Source organism: Lemur catta, chromosome 1, assembly GCF_020740605.2.
Source record: "Lemur catta isolate mLemCat1 chromosome 1, mLemCat1.pri, whole genome shotgun sequence".
NCBI classification, from domain to species: Eukaryota; Metazoa; Chordata; class Mammalia; order Primates; family Lemuridae; genus Lemur; species Lemur catta.
The window spans coordinates 47,295,294-47,319,953 of NC_059128.1; the positions used below are offsets into that span (position 1 = coordinate 47,295,294).

The 24,660-nt window shown below is 32.9% G+C and overlaps 1 protein-coding gene across 1 annotated transcript in view; it reads left to right on the plus strand.

Annotated features, from left to right (window-relative positions):
* MDGA2 (MAM domain containing glycosylphosphatidylinositol anchor 2) overlaps positions 1–24,660 on the plus strand; it is a 762,383-nt gene that overhangs the window by 586,871 nt on the left and 150,852 nt on the right. The window contains exon 8 of the mRNA XM_045567836.1: positions 64–357. Coding sequence (XP_045423792.1) covers positions 64–357 — 294 coding nt within the window. The remainder of the gene's footprint in view (positions 1–63; positions 358–24,660) is intronic.

Consider the following 24,660-nt stretch of genomic DNA (forward strand, 5'->3'; position numbering starts at 1 on the left):
ATGTCTGAATATGTTTTACCAGTTTATACTAACCTAGAAAAATTTTCTTTTTCCCATTTCAAGTTCCACCCAATCTGACTGTTCCACAGGAAAAATCACCTTTGGTCACCAGAGAAGGAGACACAATAGAACTGCAGTGTCAAGTAACTGGAAAACCTAAACCGATCATCCTTTGGTCTAGAGCAGATAAAGAAGTTGCAATGCCTGATGGATCAATGCAAATGGAGAGTTATGATGGAACACTAAGGATTGTGAACGTATCTAGGGAAATGTCAGGAATGTACAGATGTCAGACCAGCCAGTACAATGGATTTAACGTGAAGCCGAGGGAAGCCTTGGTGCAGCTCATCGTGCAATGTAAGTAAATTTCCTTTCTATGTGTTTCAATTTGGGGACAAGGGAAGGAATGATACTATTATTCTACTAGTAAAATGAGGTGATTGAAATTGGGTTAGGATGAAATATTTCTATGTCATTACTATTCGATTTAAACTATAATTTACCTTAATTTTGCTTATTACTTGAGCACAAAGAGTTGTATTAGTGTGTGTACAATGATTATGATGATGTTACCTGGTTGGTTAATGCCAAAAAATCAACAAACCTAATGGTTAAAAAATGTCCATGTGTAATGAGGCAAAATAAAGACTAGAAGTAATTGTTAGTGCAGGTTATAATACACTTTTGTTTTCACAGTTCCTAGTTTCTACTTCAGACAATTGCATGCCCTTTGCCCAAATTATCTAATTATTTCAAGGCATCCCTTTGCTTAAATTGTGAGGACCTAATCATTGAAATGCTATGTTTGCATATCTGAAGTTGTAACAGTGGATTACATAATTATCTAGTAATATAGAGATAATTCAGGCAGATTTTAAGTGCTGAAGTTTTGCCCGACTTATCTTAACAGATAATTGTTTAATTGTGAGAGTTGAATAAGGTAAGTTTTTAACTATTTTTACTGAAATCACAGTTACAGTTCTATTAAAAAATTGTAGACATCATGGGCTTTATATTTGCTTTTAGTATTAAAAGTACATAAATCTATACATTTAAGGATTGTTAAAAATTTTAACAATGTTACTAGTGTTGGCTTCTTAGGATCCCCTAGAAACTAGGCTGCCAGGTGGTGAGAATATTACTGGATGAAAAGCAAACTAAACACAGTCTGTTCAATTTCTAATAGTGTTGCTGTAAGTCTTAATTGATGTACTATTTGTTAAATGTATGGTATAAAGCCTTCAAGAAAAGAGATGAATTAGATGAAACTATGCACTTTAATAGCTTTGTTTTCATCTGTGATTCTTTTGTAACTCAGAACATGGAAAGTAGAATTTAGTCCAAAAATGTCTATTTTTATGTCAGATTTAAGGTTGTTGGCAGAATGAATTAAGTGATTTTAAATTTGAAAGAATAATTAAAATGTGAAAACATTATGCTTGGAACTTTTTAGCAACAAATGTATTTATGTATGAGGTATGGGAGTGGGGCAGGGAGGTGAGGTTCTGGGTGCACTTACCACTCCCTTTCCCTCTTCTGGTGAAACTCAGCTTCCAAGTACGCGATTAGCAGTATAAATATTCAAACTCATATTTACAAACCAGTGTCAGATAACTTGGCTGATTTCCAATTGGTTGTTAGGCTTGTCTTTGAATAATGCAGGTTTTAGATGTCAGATCCCATTCAACAGTTCAGCATTACCTTTTTCTGACCAGCCTCCATACTCATGGCAGTATTCTCATGGGTACGAGGTTCGTGTGAAAAAAAACAAAAGAAATAGAAAGAGAAACTGCACCTCTGTTTTCTAAAAAATAAGAGATACCTTCTAATGACCACAGAGGAAATTGATATAATTTGGAACACTTCCTTCTTGGTGAGCAGAAGATTCTGTGCTTCTCCCAGAGTTACACACAAAGCTTTAGTGTTCCTGGAGCTATTGGTGCTGTTAGTTTTCACTCTGTTCACTCCTTTCTGAGGAAGCTCTGGTACAAGTAAAGGCTACAGAATCCAGAGGCTCTAGGGAACTTCAAATAGGAGTTTCAAGAGTCAGAGTCTCCAATCTCCACAAACTGTACTTAACTGCAGAATTCTCTTGGTCAACTAAATTTCCTCTATTTTTCCTGCTTTCCAGTTGGTTCCCTAGAAATGTTAAGTTCAGCACAAGATTTTAAAATTCAATGCTGTAATAGTGGATGATGATAAAAACTCTCTCAATTGTCTCTAGTGTGACAGGGATATAATTGAGTAGAAATCAATTCTTCTTCTGAAGAACCTGGTTATATTCCTGAGTATTTTCCAGGTACAAGTACTGGTAACAACTCCAGAATATTCTTGAAAAAATCAGAGCTTCATTTTTCAGGCACATACTCTCTACTAGCAGGTCCAGCCTACCTGCCTCTCTAAGGCTTATTTCTGCAAAAATAATAATTCAGGAATCCTGATATTTTTAAAATGATAAGCATTCTAACTTTTATAGTATTTTTTAAAATATAAAACTAATGTATTTGTTTACTTAACTGGGATAGCTATGCTATGTGTAAGAAATATTGATATAGAATATAGAGTACTAAGTTATTTCATACATACATTCACATATATGCATACATACATATGGGTGTGTTTATATCATCCTCAGCAATTACTTTCATCATTGCAGCCAACAAACTGCTTTACATATTTTGTATTCTCAGCATATATATTTACATTATAGCTATTCAGTAAATTTGTCGAGTATATATGTTTCAATAACAAATAGAATGCATGCCTGTTTTTTATTATATAGGTTTCAAGAGTATCAGGATTTGTTGCATATAGTTTAAGAGCTGGAAGTGTCCAAGCATATGAAGGGAGAAGATGTCAAAGTATTCTAACTCTTAGGAAACACCTTTTTTAAGATTTTCACTCTACACTTTAAGATTTCTTTCTTAAAATGTTTATTGGCAAATTCTGGAGCTCCCTAGTTTACAAACAAACACATACATATTCATATATAATTGTTTTCTGCTTGGGTATATAAAAGAATGAAAAATAGGTGGAAATAATAAATGACATAGAAAAAAATCCGTTATCTCCATGAGATTTTTTTCTATTTTCTTTTTCCTTGTGTCCAATTAAACAATAACCATTAAAACGGACTAAAGGAGCACAGGATTAATTTTATGTAGGACTTTGATGAGTATAGATTGTGCAAGCCTAAATATAAATAGTATATATATTTTCATTTTATGTAAATAAAGTAGTACATTTAGTTTAATGTTCTAAATCTTCAAATGAGATTTATTCTTAGCTAATTTTGTGTTAAAAATGAAGTAATATAATTTATATAATTATAAGGTTTCCAAAACTTTTTGAATTATTCATTATCTCTGATTAATTTGCCTCTTCTTAAAATGTGTACATACTGAGGGACAGAAACATAAAGGTATTTTAGCCTACTCTGTATCCTGCTAAGAGTAACTTAATTACCACAATGAAATAGTTTAAATCATTAAATTCTTGTGCATATTGCACATTTTTAGAAAGCAGGTTTGTTTTGTGTGATTAACTTCTACAATTGCCAGTTACCATATATAGTAAGAACCAAAATACTAAGTTGCAAGTTTTTGAAGAAAAGTGCTTTAAAATTAAACAAAATTTTAAAAAATTACTAGTGAAACTGCAAAGTACAATGTAAAGTTTTAATAACATAATTTTAAGTTTTCAACCATTGCTTAATTTATTCACATGTTTTTAGAACTGTAAAACAATTCTGTTAAGTGTCAGGCTCATTTTCATTTGAAGCAGCATTAGAATAGCATAACTGAAAATAAAGATGTTATATAATTAATTGATTCATAAAATTTAAAAATCATAATATTTACAGAGCTTATTGAACAAAACTAAAACAATTTTCTAAACAAAGTGACTCATAAAAATGATTTCTGTTTATCTATTATACCAATCATTTGAATATTGATTAAATTAAAATGTCATGGATTTTCAAATATGTATATTAAAAGAAGAAATGAGGCTCTATCTATTGTCCTCCTAAAATAAATTCTTTTTTCTTATATTTGTATCTTATAGGTTTACTTACACTTATATAATTATATACTATAATTTCAATTTTGTAAACTATAACATTTTATTTTTAATGTAAGCTGTCCTTTAAATTGTTTCATCTCAAAGAACTATTAAAATATTTTTGTAAAGTGAGTATATTTTGAAGAACAATTTCTTGAAAATCAGTTGAAGAAGTTATATACTGCATTGAATTTCACTTTCCCCATTAAGACTTCATCATGCGTATGCATATTTGTTGTACCTACAACTAAGGACAACATTTCTGTTATGAGATATAAAATATATACTGAAAACCAAAGGAAATGCTAGTGTTAAATTTTATTAAGTAACTATTTTACCTGTCTCTAAATAAGATTTAATGCACCTCTTATAATTTCTATTTTTCAAATAAAAAAATATGAAAGAAAATAATCAGGGCTATTGAGAAACCCATGTTCCTCATCTGTTTCAGTTTCTAAAGCAAGATCAAATTGGATGAAGGAGCGAGAGCCACAGATCAGGGCTTTATTTCTGACTCTTTTTCCTGAAGAAATCTAATGAAGAATATATGTCAATTACTTTTAGTCAAAATGAATATTCAACAAAAGCAGAATTTCATGAAACTTACAAAGAAAAAGAAAATTAAAGATGGATTGGAAAGTGCTGTCACACATATGCTCACTATTGTTAGACAGATTACTGAGTAATTTTCTGCAGTGTTGAGATATATAGAATGACTGTATTAAGCATTCCTTCTGGATTTTTTAAAAAGCAAAATTGTTCTGAAAATGTCAGTGTGACTAGGGATTAATGTATAGCTAATATCAAAGATAAGATGACTATTGATAAAAGAGGAAACAAGGAGGCAATGTGCCATATTCACACAGGAAGATGTTAAAGGCTACCCAAAAAAATTATAAGTACATGGACAAAATTTGAATTTATTAAGAGGGCAGTAAAATGGTTTTTAGCTAGTAGCTTGGAAAGCCTTATTTATTTCAGTGTTTCTTATTTTCTATAATTCAGTCCATCTCTTCTCAGTCTCATAAACATAGTAACTCAATGTTGCCTTTCTGGCTAGGCTCCTATATCCCCTTCTCATATTCACATCAAATCTTCAATTCTTTTTCACCGTGTATATCCTGGCAAAGTCTCATTGCTTTATAATGCCTTTTGGTGACTGTGCGGGACCCTCCTTCACAGCTCTATGGACACTGGAATTAGTTGGCACAAGACAATTTAGAACTTCAAAGTAAAGCTTCATTTTGAACACACACATGAAATGATATTTCTTTCAAAATTATTAGTTTTTATTTCATCATTGCCTTCCTCGAAACTATTCTGTACTACTGCCAATAGAGATGGTTTGAGCAACACAAGAAATTCTAATGATTGTGTGGTTTTTACACTAAACTATTATTATCTAATTGGATTTACTCCTTCACCAAAGTGACTTGATTCTAATGGCCTTTAGTTTCCTCAATAGTTGAAGACTTGCCTTTGAGATTATTCAAAAGACTACATCAGAAACATTAATGGTAAATTCAAAGTTATTCTGAAATGTTTTAGGTGATGACTGCATCAAGATTATGTACCCACTGTTGCTATAAGGATAACTTTGAAGAAAATATTCATTTAGAGGATTTTCTTTGACCCGTAAGATTTTAGTTTTTCTACTTACTACTATGTATATGACTCTTGGGACATTAATTTTTCTGAGCTTAATTTCCTTATTTCCAAATCAGGAAAAATGTTTCCCATTTTTCAATTCGTATTTAAAGATTAAAATAATTTTGCAAAGTAACTAGAACATAGCTTACCACATAGCACATAATGAAAATTACTATTTTTACCATTATAATTATATGTTTTATATATTTTAACCTAAAAAATCTATTTTCTTACTTGCAAATCATTCCTCATACACCTTATGTCTTCATCCATTTTAGGTTGTTTTCACACAAATACCATTAACTGGGTGTCGTATAAACAACAGACATTTAATTTTTATAATTCTTGTGGCTGGGAAGTCTAAAATCAGGGTTGAGGGCTCTATCTCTGCTTCATCAATGGTGACTTCTTGCTGTGTTTTCACATGTTGGCCCAGGTTATCCAGCTCTCTGGGGCCTCTTATTATATAAGGATACTAAACCTATTCATGACGATAGAGCCCTCATGATCTAATCACCCCAAAAGCCTAACCTTTTAAAACTATCATGTTAGAGGTTAGGTTTCAACCTATGAATTTTGTAGGGAAACAAACATTCAGATCATAGCACCTGATTTTATTGCTTTACTAAAGATTGTGGATCCATTCCTACTATAATTTAAGCTCCTTGTGTGCCAAAGCAACTCTTATATTTCTAGTACCACAATACTTGAAAAATTGACAGATTTTTGATAAACTGACTCATTGTCGGGGTCTCTATTCTAGGGAAAAGTTTAGAGCTACAACTCTGTTTGGTAAGAAAGTCTTAATTTTATCTTATCACTGGGAGACTGTAATACACTCTATTAGAATGTAGGTTTGAGGAAGCCTTTAGTTTACTAAGAAAATACTTAATATTTTAAGCATTAATTTGTCACATTTCAACATTAATAATTATTAAATGGAACTCAGCATTTATAATGCAGCATTTCCTTATTTCAATTAAATGGTCATTTTACTTCTTTTGCTGTTTGCAGTAGTTATTAGAAACACTAACCAACTGAACTTTTAGGCAATGTCAATGTTTTTAAAACATTAATATTTATGTTTTCTTCCATTCTACCCTCCCCCTCCCCATAGTTAAGATCTTTCCTTTTAAAAGAAGAAACGATGTATATATAAGATGGTATCCAATTTCCTGTGTACAAAATAAGTGATTGGATCCTTTTTTCAAGTCACCATATCATATACACATATCTTAATTTATTTCCCCATGGGTTAACATTACTCCTGAATATTTGAAAATTGAACTTCCCAAGTATACCTGTTATTTTCCACCAAGTTTCTAAGATGAATTTGCTTTAGCTGAACTACTCCTGCCATCCTGAGCATTTTCTTGCTCTCTGTTTCTTCACACAACCAGAGAACATAGCATGGTAGATAACCATCTAAGAAAACTGGCCAAGGATATATTAACAGAAAGAAGCACTCTCTCTTTTAAGGACTTAGTGCAGAGCACAGACATAATGTCTTTAGATAGAGCAATTGGCTACTCGTTGCCTAGAAAGAGGATCATTTCTTCAAGTATATGGCTCATATAAATAAGTGCATAATTTATTTTTCTGTTTCCATCTCTGCTGCTACCTTAAGGTAGGTGCAACTGTAGTTTAATATTTAGAAAATGCTTATCTATTGAAAGTTTTATTTTCAGCATCTATGCAAAGAAGTGTATTAGGAGCCAGCTAGTTTTAACACAATGATTAAAAGTATAACTTAACCCAGCCAAGACTTACTTTTATGGATATTGTGAGCTAGGTCCTTCTGTCCATCCCAATTGTGCAAAATGAATTCAAGTGGATGATTATAGCATTTTCATAATACTTCAAGGACATTTTCCCCCTGGAAACCCTTCAGAAAAGTGATTAAGTTAAATGTGACTTAAAGGAATACAATTTGCATGCCTCTTTTCCTGGGAACTTTTTGTCTCCTCCTTTGTCCCTTTTTTGCTTTATAGAAACATAGTCTCTCCTAAGAAAAGTCAACATGAACACATATATAAATATATATGTAACTATACAAATTACATGCTTTTATAATCTTTCTTATTTAGAAAGGAATTTGCCTTTCAAAAATAAATCTATTCTTCCCAAATATAGACTTTAAGTGTTTCCTATGCACTGTGATCTTGAAATAAAAAGGTAATAATAATAAATCATTAAAATAAATTACACATAAAGGTGAATAATAATATAGCATATGAACAGACCTGTGACATTATCAATTTATTTTAAATATACCACCAATAATATGCTTAGTGCAAAAGGAAGTAAAAAAGTAGAAAAAGATGGATCCTTGATTAGGAAAAATAAATACTTAAGCACTTCAAAAGTTAGGTAACGATGTAAGAAAGTGAATGGTAAAAAGAGACTTTCATCAGTGCATGATAAAGCCAATTAGGAAGTGAGAAAGCAAAGACAGTGTTTTGAGAGAGAAACATGAGTTCCTATCGCTCCAGCAAGAGATACATACACATTTACCATTGTTTAATTTCCCTGCAAGCATTGTTCCCATAGAATTTTAGTTTATATGTTTTTATTAGCATTTTTTATTTTATTGATTGCCAATTGTTTGATGTAGTATCATAGTTTAATATTTAGTACCAGCCACAGATTATTTTCATATATTATATCACATTGAGTTATGTTACTTTGTAGTAAACTCTTCTATTGTATAATCTACCAAAGGTCTTCTTAGATTCAACTACTTTCAAACTCATAGGACTACTTACTATAGGCACATCTGGCATTAAATTCACTCACAAGGGTTTAAAACGGTAGCTGCAATTTGACAGCATGCCCTTTCACTCCCCATCCCCTGAGGACCTTTGAAAATGTCTAAAAACATTTTTTATTTTCATGATTAGAGGAAGGGAGACACTACTGGCATCTAGTGAATAGAGGCCAGGGATACTGCTAAATGTCCCAATTGCATAAGGCATTTTCCAAACACAAAATTTTCCTGATCAAAATGTAATTCTTTTTTATAGAGAAGTGGGTTCTGCCTGTTAATTTTAGGGTGTTTAGAGGCATTCCCTGGTCTATAATCTTTAGATGCCAGTAGCATGCCCCTCCCTCAATGTCATGACAATAAAAAGTATCTCCAGACATTATCAAATGTCCCCTGACTGGCAAAATCACCCCAAGTTAAGAACCACTGCCTAGATAATGACTCATACAAGGAGACAGGAGCTGCCTAATTTGGGGATGGGAACTCTGGCAGAATCCTCTGCCCTTCAGGAGCCAATGTCTATTGTAACAGAAATACAGGCATAATTTCCAGGGTCTTTGAAGAGGACATGTCAGTTACAAGAGTCACTGCATTAAGTCCAAAGCTATGGCTTCCTATCAGGTATTAACATTCCTCTCAATCCAGAAGCAATTTAATACAGAAATGTCACCTAAAATCAGAGTGACATTCTTTCCTTGTCATGTTACCAGGGAATCAGAGCTAGAACTTTAAAAGAAGGTCAAATTCTCATGCAGCATGGAAAAGGTTTTTTTTTTTATCCCTATAATTGCACTTACTCTCTTCATCTGCCATGCTAAACTTTCTGAGAAATTCTTTTACTCTTGTATTTGTTTCATTTGATCATAATAATTATAGTTTCATGTATTAAACAAATATGTTTCTGACATATCTTTTTTAAATAAACTTATGTTTTGATTCATCTTCTGTGAACTGCTGTGCCTATATTCTTTCTTTGTAGGTCTTCTGGCTTCGTCTGGGTTTGGCAGTGAATAGCTATATTTCATGCTGTTCCATCAAATCATTTTGATCTGTCTTATGAGTTCCTTTCTTCTAGAAAATGAGTATTTTCCTGAAGCTTAAAAATTGTAGTAAATAAAAGTACTTCAAAAGGAAACCTCAGGACTTAAGTTGACCAGGCATTGTAAAATTAAAAGGAATTTGTCCTTGATTTTACACTTACAAGACTTATTTTAAATGTGACAGTTATTCTTGCTCCTTAATTCAATACTATTTTCAAAGAGTAAGAAGTCAAATACTTTTCTTGAAAATTAATATGTGAGTTTTTTTCTTTAATGTTGTTTCTCAGTTAATGAAATAAAAGCTTTAAAATGTCTTCCTTGAAAAATATTGTTATTTAGCTTGAATAGCATTTTTAAATTTAAGAGGGATATAATAATATAAAATTAATCATGGGAGGAAAATATTTAAATACTAAGCAGTAAATTGAAAGTGTTTAAGAAAAATAGGAACCCTTCATTCTTGTCATTTAGATTATTTACATTGAAATGTATGGATAAAGTGGCAGAAATAATCTGATGTTCCTTCAATATTCTTAGTTTCTTTGTGCCCATCAGTGTCAACAGGTTCTCTGGTTATTCTAGTGTTTGAAGATATATGTTCTTAAACACAAGATAACTGCCTTGTGTATAATATAAAATGATGAACATAGCGTTTTGTAGCTGAGTCAAAAATGTAAGTGATTTGAGTGTGTGGATTTTTCACTTTACGTGCTCACTTGAGACCCTAAGGTACAAATGTATCAACTGGTCAATTAATTACATGTATACATTGATACAGATGCAGATGATGCAAATATTTAGAGAGATATGAATACTATGACTTGTATCTACCTGTCTACTTATCTATCCATCCATCCGTCTGTCTGTCTGTCTATCTTAGTCTTGGCTCCATGCAGAGGGCATATTTATTGAGTAAACACTCATTCCTGTTAATGCATTTTTCTTCCCTGTCTTTTATGATACTGTACATGCTAGTTCTGTTTTTACTTTCCACTCATGTTTTGATTGCTATTTATTCTCCCTATTTATAAATCAGATTTTCACCCTACCGTTCCCTTACTCTACACTTTCTTACTTGGCAATATAATGACTTAAAATATCACTGATATGCAGATCTTCCCCAAATTTGTATCTAAGACATTTCGCTAGCTTCTGCAAAATGATAATTTAGTTTCCCAGATGAATTCTAAAATCAAATGTGACTAAAATTAACTTATAGTGATCCCCCTTAATTATTTTTTCTCCACTTGAATTCCCTATTCCAACTAACAGGATCTTTCTCCTCTCTGATACTAAGCTCAGAGTCATTCCCTCTTTCTTTTTTCCCCACCATGCATTTGAAAATTAGGATTTCGGACTCTGAATTAAAGACCTGGTTTGAATTCCAGTTTCGTTACTTAACCATGATTTCTCTAAATACTCATTTTTTATATTTTCCATGGTAAAAAAAATCAACTTATATTAATATCATGGATTTCTCTGAGGGTTAAATCAGATGGTGCCTGAAAACTGTTTATTCTGGTGTTTGTCAATGTTGTCTCTTATTTCCAAAAATCTTCTATGAATCCACTCCTGATTCTCCATTCCAACTTTTGTTTTCAAATGTAAGACCCTTTTACCACCTGCAAGAAATTCTCATTATTTTTGCCTTACCTCTGATCTTTTCTTTCCCCACCTCTGATCTTCTCTTTCCCCTGGCAACATTGCCGTCTGGTAAACAATTTTTATTGGTAGGAATATGTTCAGTTGCTAGTGACAGAAAATTCTTGTCTAACTGTTGTAGGCAAGAAAGTGTAGTGGGTTCTAGGGGCTTACATTTTATCATTTTCTCAACTATCGACTCAGCTCTCTGTGTTTGCTTTATACTTAATTGTTCTCATTTTCAGTTCCGCTTCATAAAGCTTGCCCCCTTTTGCCTTTCACCCAAGGATTAACTCCAAATGGACATGATTGGCTTGGCTAGGATAACCATGTTCTACAGCAGATGCGTGATTGCAAGCATTGTTCCCTCTCTGTTTTTAAACTCCCTATGTCCAGTCATACCTGTGATTCAAAGTTTGGTATCCTAAACTGGCAAACAACATTCTCCATGCTTCGTGAGATAATATGGCACATTCTAGTCAAGGTGAACAGTTCATTATCTTGCGTACTTTTGAAATTGATGTTTTCTTGTAATTTCATTCCCTTTGCCATGAATATCCTTCAAGTCATCTCTATGAGGCCACTCCACCACCTTCAAGGCATTCCTCAAATGCCATTCTTCCCATGGTATCCCCTGACATCTCCAGCTATGTGTAATCATTTTAAATTCTAAATCTATACCTTTGTTTTCTGAACTTAGCAATTTCAATCTTCTACTCCTATGTAGTATATACATATATTTTCTCTCTGTGTCTCTCTTTTTCTGTCTCTCTCTTATAAATGAATATAAGCTTTTCCCTTCCTGGGTCATGATTACACTTCCCCAAAATGCCCAGATGAGTAAATGCATAAATTAATGAATTATTTTAAATAGGATCATGTTTTTCATTTATTTCATTTTTAATTTTCATTTGTTTCATATTTAATTGTGTAATTTTTAGATAATTACATTTCAGGAATTATTTGAACTTTGGCCATGTTTCTTAGCTACAATTTTGTTATTAAAGATAGAATACTACACACACAGTTTTTACCTTAACTATGAATATGAGTACATTCTGGAGTTGGGGAAAACTAGGGAACTATAAATATGTAAGATGGATTCTAATTCTAGCACTGAATTCTAATTCTAGCAGTGCCAATTTTAATTGTGTGACTTGTCTTTCTCTACTACCAAAGTTCCTATGCAAATGAAGGACTTAGTCAGATGATCTCTAGGTAATCTTTAAGTTTGAAAATTGTTATCATCAAAATTGTCTGATTTCTATTTAACATATGTATAACAGAAACCACATATTCTATTAGTTATTTCAGGAATCTCTTAGGAACTATGTTTGAATTAAAGGATTTATGAATGACAAAATTTTATTGCAGCAATTTCCCAGTGTTAAAATAACTCAAATGGGTGTACTAATGAAAGATAAGAATTAAAAAAAATAAAATATTGAAGACTGGAGGCATATATAATTATGTGTACTTGGCTGTTTTGCATCTGTTACACCAGGAGAAAATGCAATGCATTTGAAATCTTATTGAAAAAACAGTCGTAGTATAGATAATGATAAGATTTCAGTGCCTGATGAATTAAAATTTTGAAAGTTTATAAAAGATGTCATCTTGTGAATTTTACTATAATCTTTCCCACTGTTTGTTTTATGATTAATTTAGAATAGGGATGATCACGAGGTACCATACTGGATCCAGGTACTAGTCCATATCATGTATATTAATATATGTTATTTTGCAATTATTTATTTTTAAAGACTGTGAGTCTACCATCTTATTGAGGATACTGGTATATCATTCCTTCTTGATGTAAGCAAACATCCACATAAATAGGAAAAAAAATGTAACATCATAATACTATGAACTTAAATTATTTCATTTTTGTTTGCATGTCTGTTTCTATGTAGATATTCTTTTCAGCTTATCTGCAAAGAAGATAAATTTTACAAAGCAATGGAAAGATATAAGAGCTTGGAAATCAGTATTTCTCTCCCAAAAGCCATTTAATGTCCAATGCCTAATTTAATAATGAGATGTTTCTTTTCCTTTAGCAAGTATCTTTTTTGAAAAGTTTGTTTTTTCAGGGCCCTCTATAATTTCAGAGCACTCTGTTAAAAAAAAAAGTTTGCTTCTAGTGTTTTAAATATTTCTTTAGAAGTCTACATAAGAAATTCTTGATCTTTTCTCTTGTTCATACTTAAGATGGGCAACAGGCCATCCTATGCTATGGAATATGCTCAGTCCCTGACTGTAGCTTGACCATATTTCTTGGGTTTTGACATTGATGACTAAATAAACCAGTGTTCAATTAAGAATCATATCTGACCTTGCAATGCCCAACTATAGGCTCCACTAATTTAATGTCTTTATATTTTAACTAACTCACCTGTAGAATTACTTAACACTGATGCATTCATTCATGTTATTATTAGGTAAAGAATTTCCCATAAGTGAAAAAAAAAAAAGATTTGATGATCTGCATATACATACTCTTTATTGACAAGTGATCTCAAAGTGTCAGTGCCTTGAATTTTCACCTTTACTGTTGAGTAGGGGCCTGCAAAGTTGGGCTCAATATATCTATAAAATTTATACATGAGCCTGCTTAAAATAAAGTTTCTGCATTCATCTAATTACACTAAAATGAATAGAAGTAAAACTGTATACTATTTCCCTTTTAACAATAGTGATGCTACATAAATTCAGTTTAAATATGATGCTGATTTTCTAAAGTGTTTTATCTCTTTTACCAGGTAGACAATATTTTGAGTTTATTTTTCCATATAAAATGTTTATTGTTCCAAATCCATTTACACATTGTTGAAACAACAATAACAATAAAAATAACAATGAACAGACATAAAATATAAACCAATTACATAAAAAGATACTACTTGTAGTGTCTCTTCTATTTCTCACCATGATTGTTTTATGTACTTTGTTATTTCTTTGTAGTTTGATCAAAATAATGACTATCCTTCCTGTATAAACGCAAGATATTGGCATTGTTTTGGGTTTTGGTTTAATGATATTTAATTTATTGCTAAATGCTTCATTCTTTTCCAAGGTAATGAAACTATTTCTCCCATTTTTTCACTTTAATCACTATTCAAATTGGAAAGCTTTAATTAATTCAGTCAATAAATATTTACTTAGACTCATTCATTAAATATTAATTCAGTCAATAAGAACTTACCAATTTCTGTGCTAGACTAAGGAAAATTCAAATAGGAATTAAAGGTGATCTGTGCAATAGATAAGGTTATAATCTAATGTAGAAACAGACAAAAACTTTTAACATAATAGAACTTCCATGTGAGCACAGGGGAGGGGGTGGTGGAAGCTAATCAGGCTTTGTCCTGACAGCCATAGGTGTCTGATATATATTTTTACATATGAGTTTATCAGTATCAATCAATATATATAGGAATATGTAAAAAGATTTCCCCCAATTCTCTCACTTTGCTTTGATTTTTTAAATTTAAATTTCTTTATAAAATGGCTTGAGCCTTACAATTAATTTGGGAAGTTGCCTCGTCTGCCTCTCTAATATGTCTGAGAATTTCTTGGGACCTCAATTCTCCTGTTAATCTCTCACTCTAAATGCCTCTTCTGTTCTCAATATCTACTTCACCGTCATCCCTCCCTTAGCAATTATAATTTTCCCCTCACGTAACTTCATTTATTGGACATAATCTCTCTTTATAATTTCTCCAAAGCAGTTTTAATCTAAGGCGAAGAGGCAGAACAGATTGAAGGTTTCCAGAACTGTGGGAGGGGGTAGATAAGAGAAGGAGATACTTTTAATGGATTATCAGTGTTCCCAGCTAGCCATCATTATCTCTTCTCTCCATAAGCAATTTCTCTTTGGTACATTTTTCATACTTCATACACTCCCATGTGGGTGAGATCTTTACTTCTTTACCATGAACCAGTATCAGAAGGCAAAACTCACAAATATCTTATATATAGCAATTTAGTTCTTTTTATGGTAATGTTGTCCTATTTAAACTCCTGCCTAAAATCAAATGGCCTATTAAAGGTGTTTTTTTTTAAAAAAAAAAAAGGAAAAAAGCCAATTACCTCAGCAAAAATTTATATTTACAGAGCATATAGTCAATTAGTGCTTTAAAAGGGAACATTTTTTACTTTCCTTCCCTGTGTAGTGTGTGAATATGTTTGTGTTTCTGTGTGTATTGGTGTATGTGTGTCTGCATATATCTGTGTGTGTGTGTGTGTGTGTGTGTGTGTGTGTGTGTGTCTGCAGGAGTGCACATCAATGCTAAAGCAAGTAAAGTGAACTGGGAAAAAGAATAGGGCATAATAAATACCATAAATAATGAGTTTAAAATTCAGCATACTGACAAAAAAGGGTAATACCAAAGCAAATGCACGTTTTGTACAGAGGTCCTCTTTAACAGCGTGACATCATGTAGGTCCTATTTCATGCAATGTGTTTTAAAGGTCATTAGAAGCTATATTCAGGTCTAAAGAAACACAGGATGGTAGTGTTAATCCGTGCATGTGGAATCTCTCCTTTGAAATTTGAGAATATATATTCTCCATCTACCAGAGCAGGAAGGCAGGGCTTGTCTCTCTAATATAATAAATGAGGACAAAGGAAGATTAAAAAAAAAAAAAAGATGTATTTTTTTATCTTTATTTGGAATTTTAAAACCATTTTCTTAAGAAATCATGTGAATATTTTCTTGAATTTTTTCCCCTGAATGATGAAGATTACATGTATTTATATAAATGTTCCAGGTCTGATTTCAGGGACTGGTTAAATCCTGAAGCTAAATTATATTTCCGTCTCTGGTCTTCTCTTTTGTCTCTTTTTCTGGTGTTATCTCTTTTATAGATAGACATGGTATAGAATTAGAATGCATTTTATTTCTTAATATATTTATTTCCTTCTAAATTCTAAATTTCAGTGAGTATAATATTTTATATCTCTCGCTAAAAACAATATAAAAACAAAACAAGATTTAAATATAATTCCTTTTTTCTATGTGAGCTTAGATTGATTCTTTTTGACCCTTTGGGTCAGAGACCTTTAATGGAGCTAGGTCCCTTTCTGGATCTAAAATAAAACCTGTCTCTATGGACAACAAGGTAGCATGAAGTCAGGAAAATGTTTTCCTTTGATAAGCTTGAAAAGTCAATTTCAAGGATAAAGCACCTTGATAAAAGTAAACCAGGCTGTATAAACACAAATAGAAACCAGGAGAAATAGAGACATAAACAGGTATGTGATATCTTCTACTTTTCCAAAATAAGAAAGGCAGTTACACATAAAATGCAGGTACTTTGCAAGTTGGAAAGACAACAACAACAACAAAAACCCAAGAAGACAGAAAAAAAGATAAAATGTGGACTAAAATAATAAAAGCTACTATATAGGACATATGAAAATATTTTAAGCAACTATTTCAGAGGCATTTGCCAGTTATGCAAAATCTTAATAATTTCCTATTAATTTAGACCTCTGCTATGTGTTTTACCCTAGATTTCAGAGCTTAGACTATTAATTTTATTGCTTTCACTTTTTGATTATAAGCATATATTTATAAAAAAAGATAATTTTCTTTCTTTTTTTTATTTCAGCATATTACGGGGGTACAAGTATATAGGTTGCATATATTGCCTTTGCCCAGCCCAAGTCAGAGCTTCAAGTATGTACATCCCCCAAACGGTGCACATTGCACCCATTAAGTGTGAATATACCCATCGCCTTCTCCCCCACCCACCTGCCTGACACCCAGTGAATGTTACTACTCTATGTGCACATAAGTCTTGATCAATTAATACCAATTTGATGGTGAGTACATGTGGTACTTGTGTTTCCAATCTTGTGATACTTAGAAGAATGGGCTCCAGCTCTATCTAGGATAATACAAGTGGTGCTAGATCACCATTGTTTTTTGTGGCTGAATAGAACTCCATGGTATACATATACCACATTTTATTAATCCATTCATGTATTGATGGGCACTTGGGTTGTTTCACATCTTTGAAATTGTGAATTCTGCTGCTATGAACATAAATAGTGCAGATATCTTTTTTACAGAATGTCTTTTTTTCCTTTGGGGAGATGCCCAGTACTGGGATTGGTGGATCAAACGGTAATTCTACTTTTAGCTCTTTGAGGTATCTGCATATTACTTTCCATAGAGGTTGTACTAGTTTGCAGTATCACCAGCAGTGTATGAATGTTCCTATCTCTCTGCATCCATGCCAACATTTGTTGTTTTGGGACTTTTTGACAAAAGCCATTCTCAGGGGAGTGAAGTGATATCTCATTGTGGTTTTGATTTGCATTTTCCTGATAATTAGAGATGTTGAGAGTTTTTTTATGTTTCTTGGCCGTTAGTCTGTCTTCTTTTCAAAAGTTTCTGTTCATGTCCTTTGGCCACTTGTTAATGAGATTGATTTTTTTCTTGCTGATTTTCCTGAATTCTATATAGATTCTTACCAAATAAATTCATATTGAATACAGCTAGTATTAGTACTTTTAAAAAGAAGATTTCCCAGCCCAAGTCCATCATCACAGGATCCAAATTAATGGAGTAGTAATGAAAATTTTAACTTTTTCTTTCCACAATTAGAAACATATATAGATAGTGAGTCACTGAAATTCATACAATCACAGCTTCTTCAGTGCATTTATTTATTTACTTATTTATATCTCAAAATATTAAGAGGATACAAGTGTTTTTGTTACATGGATAAATTGTAGAATGCTGAAGGCTTTAAGTCTGCCTGTAACCAGAATAGCGTTTGTTGTACCCAACTGATAAGTTTTTATCCCTCACCCTTCCTCCCTTCCCCCTTTTTGGTTTCCAATGTCCTTAATACCTCTTTGTGCTTGTGTGTACCCATTGTTTAGCTCTCACTTATTAGTGAGAACATGTGCTGTTTGTTTTTCCATTCCTGAGATGCTTCACTTAGGATAATGGTATCCAGTTCCATCCAAGTTGTCGCAACTGAAATTATGTCATTCCTCTTTATGGCTAAGTAGCATTCCACATTTTCTTTATCCATTCACCAATTGATGGGCACTTAGGTTTATCCATATCTTTGCAATTGTGAATTGTGATGCAATAAACATTTAAGTGCAGGTGTCTGTTTTCATAAAATGACTTTTTTCCCTTTGGGTAGATACCCAGTAGTAGAATTGCTGGATCAAATGGAAGGTCTACATTTAGTTCCTTGAGGAATCTTCATACTGTTTTCTATAGAAGTGGTACTAATTTGCAGTCCCACCAATTGTGTATAAGCATTCCTTTTTCACCCCATCCATGCCATGGCCATTTGGACAAGAGTAAGGTGGTATCTCATTGTGGTTTTAATATGCATTTCCCTGGTGATTAGTGATGTTGAGCATTTTTCATATTTATTGGATATTTGTATATCTTGTTTTGAAAAATCTCCATTCATGTCTTTTGCCAATATATTGATGGAATTGTTTGTTTTTTTCTTGCTGATTTGTTGAGTTCTTTATAGATTCTGGATATTATATTTGTCAGATGTATAGTTTGCAAACATTTTCTCCCATTCTGTAGGGTGTGTGTTTATTCTGTTGATCATTTCCTTTGCTGTGCAAAAGGTTTTTATTTTAATTCATTCCCATTTACTTATTTGTGTTGTTGCTGTTTTTGCCTTTGGGGTCTGAGTCCTAAATTCTTTGCCTAGGCCTATGTCTAGAAGAGTTTTTCCTGTGATTTCTTCTAGAATTTTTATGGTTTCATAACAGATTTAAGACCTTAGTCCATATTGAATTATTTGTTGTATATGACAAGAGACAAGGATCCTGTTTCATTCTTCTGCATGTGGGCATCCAGTTTTCCCAGCACCATTTATTGAATAAGGTGTTCTTTTTCCAGTATATATTTTTCTCTCTTTTTCAAGATCAGTTAGTCATATTTATATGGTTTTACTTCTAAGTTCCTATGCCAGTCTACTGGTCTATGTCTCTACTTTTATACCAGTAATACGCTGTTTTGGTTACTATAGCCTTGTAGTATAATTTGATGTCAGGTAATGTGATGCCTCCTGATTTGTTCTTTTGCGTAAGATTGCTGTGGCTATTTGGACTGTATTTTGGTTCCATATGAAGTTTAGGATTATTTTTTCTAGATCTGTGAAATATAACATTGGCATTTTGATGGCAGTTTCATTGAAGCTGTACATCTCTTTGAGCAGTATGGACATTTTAATGACATTTATTTTTCCAGTTCATGAGCATGAGGTGTTTTTCCTTTTTTTTTTTTTTTTCTTTGGTATCATCTACTATTTCTTTCATCAGTGTTTTGTAGTTCTCCTTATACAGATCTTTCACCTCCTTGGTCAAGTATATTTCTATGTATTTTATTTTCTTTGTAGCTATTGTATATGGTATTGAGTCTTTGATTTGACTCTCAGCTTTACTGTTATTATTAGTATATAGAAATGCTACTGATTTGTGTACATTGATTTTATAAAGTGAGAGTTTGCTGAATTTATTTTTCAATTCTAGGAGTCTTTTGGTGGAGTCTTTAGGATTTTCTAGATACAAGATCATATTGTCAACAAACATGGACAGTTTGACATCTTTCACATATAAAATACCCTTTATTACTTTCTCTTGCCTGATTGCTCTGGCTAGGACTTTCCTTATTACGCTGAATAGAAGTGGTTACAGTGGGAATCCTTGTCTAATTCTGGTTCATAGGGGGAATGGTTTCAGCTTTTCTGTATTCACTATGATGTTGGTTGTGGGTATATCATATATAGCTTTTATAATTTTGATGTATGTTCCCACTATGCCTAATTTTTTGAGGGTTTTTGTCATGAAAAGGTGTTGGATTTTATTGAATGCTTTTTCTGCATCCTTTAGATGATCACAAGGTCTTTGTTTTTACTTCTGTTTATGCGGTGAACCACATTTATTGATTTGCATATATTGAACCATCCTTCCATCTTTGATATGAAGCCTACTTGATCATGTTGGATTATCTATTTGATACATTGTTGAATTTGATTTGCTCATATTTTGTTGAGGGTTTTTGTATCTGTGTTCATGAGGTATATTTGTCTGTTTTGCTGTTGTTGTAGTTGTGTCCTTTCTTGGCTTCAGTATCAAGGTAACACTGGTTTTTTAGAATAAGTTGGGAAGAAGTCCCTCTTTTAGATGCTATAGGACAGTTCCTGTAGGATAAGTACTAGCTGTAGTATTTCTGGTAGAATTCACCTGTGAATCCGTCTGGTCCAGGGCTTTTTAGGGGGGACAGGGAGTGAGATTTTTTACAATCTCATTGCTCATTATTGGTCTTGTCAGTATTTCTATTTCATCTTGATTCAGGCTTGGGAGGTTGCATGTTTGCAGGAACTTGTTTATTTCCTTTACATTTTCTAATTTGTGTGTGTAGAGATTTTCAGAGTTGTCATGGATGATATTTTTTATTTCTGTAGTATCAGTTGTAATGTCTCTTTTTTCCTTTCTGATTGAGCTTTTCTTTAACGTTGTGTATTATTTTATTGGTTTTCATTTTGATTAATTCTTCTCTGCACTTTGTTATTTTTTTCCTTCTGCTTTCTTTGGGTTTGGTTTGCTCTTTGTTTTCTAGTTTCTTGAGATGTGACAATAGGTTGTTAATGTGTGATCTTTCTGGTTTTTTGATGTAAGCAGTTAAGGCTATGAACTTCCCCTTTAGCAATACATGTTTCTATATCCCATAGATTTTGGAAGTTTGTGTCCCATTTTTCATTCAGTTTGAAGAATCTTTTGATTTTCATTTTTATTTCATCCTTGATCCAAGGATTGTTGAGCAGCAGGTTGTTTAATTTCCATGACTTTACATAGATTTGAAAGTTTCTGTTAGGATTGATTTCTAGTTTTATTCTACTGTGGTCTGAGAAGATACATGAGGTGATTTCGATTTTTCTAGATTTTCTGAGACTTGTTTTGTGACCTAACATATGATCAGTCTTACAAAATGTTCCATGTGCTTTTGAGAAAAATGTATATTCTGTTGTTTTGGGCTAGAATTTTCTTTGTTGATTTTCTGCTTCGATGATCTGTCCATTTCTGTTATTTTAGTACTGAAATCCCCAAGAATTATGATGCTACTGTTTTATTTCTTTGCTTATATCTAGTAGTGTTTGTTTTATGAATCTGGGAGCTCCTGTGTTAGGTGCATACATATTTAAGATTGTTACATCTTCTAGGTGAATTTCTCCCTTTATCATTATATAATGACCGTCTTTATCCTTTTTCTGCCAATGTTGATTTCAAGTCTATTTTATCAGGTATAAGAATAGCTATATGTGCTTGCTTTGGTTCCCATTTGCATGGAATATATTTTTCCATCCCTTTACCTTGAGTTTAAGAGAGTCCTTATGGGTTAGATGGGTTTCTTCAAGATAGCATATACCTTTGTTTTGTTTTTTCATTCATTCAGCCAGTGTATATCTTTTAAGGGGAGCATTGAGACTGTTTACATTCAGTGTTAGTATTGATATGTTGAATGCTATTCTGTTTATCATATTCACTGATACCTTGTTGTTTTGCTTTCCCCCATGTGCTACTATTTTATAAGAGCTGTCAGCCTTAGCTTTCAGGTATTTTTTACACTGGTAGGTGTCTATTGTTCCCTTCCATGTCCAGTGCACCTTTGAGCATTTCCTACATGGCAGGTATAGTACTGACAAATTCCATTAGTGTTTGCCAGTGTGGGAAAAACTTCATTTCTCCGTCATTTATGACCCTTAGTTTTACAGGATACAAAATTCCTGATTGGCAGTTGTTCTATTTAAGAAGACTAAAAATGTGACCCCAATTTCTTCTGGATTTTAGCATATCCCCTGAGAAATCTGCTCTTAGTCTGATAGGTTTTCCTTTGTAAGTTACTTGTTGCTTTCATCTTGAAGCTTGTAGGATTTTCTCCTTCATTTAGACTTTATCTAGGTCGATTACTATGTTTCTTTGTGATTCCCTATTTGCTATTACTCTTCCCAGAGTTTAATGACTATGTTTTATCTGGATATCTTAATCTCTGGTGATATCAGGGATGTTTTTCTCAATTATTCCCTCAAATAGATTTCCATACTTTTTCTTTTCCTTCTTCTCTCTCGGAGATACCAATGATTTTTATATTGTCTCACCTTACATAGTCCCATATATCTCTGAGTGATTGTTCATTCTTCTTTATTCTTTTTTCTGCACTTTTAATTGACTGTGTTAATTCAAAAGCCTTGTCTTCAAATTCTGAAATTCATTCTTCTTGTTCTAGGCTCGTGTTAAAGCTTTCTGCTGTTTTTCGAAATTTCCTAAATGACTCATTTCTTTAAGTTCTGTTAAATCTTTTCTTATATAGTTTATCTCTTTAGATAATTTTTCATTCATGTCCTGAAATAATTTTTTGGCTCCTTTGTGGCTGTTTTTAAACTTTCTTATCAAACCCATTCATCTTTTTTGCCATCCATAATGTGAATTCCGTATCTGACATTTTGAGAATTTCCTTTTGGGTGGAGTCTGTTGCTGGAGACCTATGGTGATCCCTTGGGGGTGATGAATTAGCTTGTTTTTTCATGTTCCCCAGAGTTATAATGCTGGTTCCTTCTTATCTGAAATCTCTGCTTTCAGTTCAGGAAAACTAAATTTGTGGTGCATCTCTTCTTTGCTGGGAGCTCTCCTTCATAGTGAAAAGGAGAAGTCCCTGATGGTGCACTTTTGTCCTACTCCAGAAGACTGACTCAGTAGAAGAGGAGTGGAAATACGAAAAGCCTGTAATATAGCTGTTCTCCTGTGTCTTCCCATTTCCCAGTGGTTGCCTCAGTCTTAGCCAGTGCTAGGGATATTCAGGAGGAGGGGTGGGTTCATCGCCTAGGCTGCTGTGGAAAGCTTTGACAGTGGCCTTGACAAGTGCCTCTCCATACAGGCAAGTGGTGTAGGAGGGTGCTCTACCCTAGGCTCCCCATGATGGTGGCAGTAATAGCTGGACGAGTCTGTAGAGGGTAGCTGCAGGTGTCAGAGCTATAGCCATTCACTCCACCCTTATCCACAGGCCAGTGGTAGCATGCAGTGGTGGGAGGGTGCTTACTATCAAGTCTGTGGTCAGCCTGCATGACCGTGGGTGGGTCCATAAGTGGGGATACTGGGTGGCACATTGGTCCAGTGGTTGAGTTCATTTTTTTAATTGCATACTCAGAAATTATTTTCATATAAAATGATAAATTTATGTTAACTATACAAAGTGAGATGTAAAGGACAAATTTTGAATGATAGATAAATTAATTCACCTAGTATATGATGTGAATTTTGAAAATCTAACATATTTAAGAGTGTTATATAATGATGGATTATACAATTTTTTGGAAAATATTTTAAATACAGTTAGTAATTTAAAATGCTTGGACCATATGTTATGAAGGACTTTCTATTATTCTTCACAGCAATCCTATGAAGAGCATATACACCATTCACCATTTGTTTAATAGCTAGGGAATTGAGAACTAGAGAAGGCAAATGTTTTACCTGAGTTGGCAGATGCAGCATTTGAAAGAGATGAGATCCAAAGGATGATTTTCAGACTCTTTCTACTCTATTAATTGATGCCTAAATACTTATACAAAATATAATTAAAGTAATAAAATTTAAAAAATTTAAAATGGATTTTTGCCAGCATTGTTCTAGAAATGTTTTGTCTCTACCAAATCAACAGGCAGGGTTACTTAATAGTTTATTGGTGTCACCTTAGTGGTTATCTGTGAAACTCCAAGTTGCTGACCTTCTTTTACTTGCTCATCATTCCTCTCCATTATTTATGCTGCTTTCTTTTATTTTTTTTTTTTTTTACATCATGGCTCCTTGGATTTCTGTAATGCTGCATTTTAGGGGTTCATTTTTCCCCCTATCTAATTTTCAGAGTATTTTTCTCAGTCTCCTCATCCTGAAAACTTATGTTACCTTCTTGTTTTCTTCTGGATTCTTAGTTCAGACTCTCCTTGCCTCTTGCCTACCCTTTGTTGAGTCCTGGCTTCAGTTTCTGACATTCTAATCTCTTGGTATTCCATATTTCTTATCCTCTCATAAATTAATTTCAAATTCTTTAGCCTGGGATTAGGCTCAAGCCTGATTAGCTATGAATTTTCCACACAAACTCTCATTGCAGCCATAGTAGACCACTTCGTTTTCATGTCCCATGTTTTCATACTTCTGCCTATTTCTTTTGTTTGTGCCTATTTTATTTACATCTCTTTCTTGATTTTTTACACAAATATGATACAAGCATACCTCATTTCATTGTCTTTTGTTTTATTGCCCTTCACAGATATTGTGTGTTTTATAAATTGAAGTTTTGTATCAAGGAAATTTATGCTACTATTTTTTCCAACAATGTGTGTTCACTTCCTGTCTTTATGTCATATTTTGGTAATTCTTGCAATATTTCAAATTTTTTCATGATTGTTATACCTGTTTTGGTGATCTCTGATCAGTTGCCTTTGATATTACTA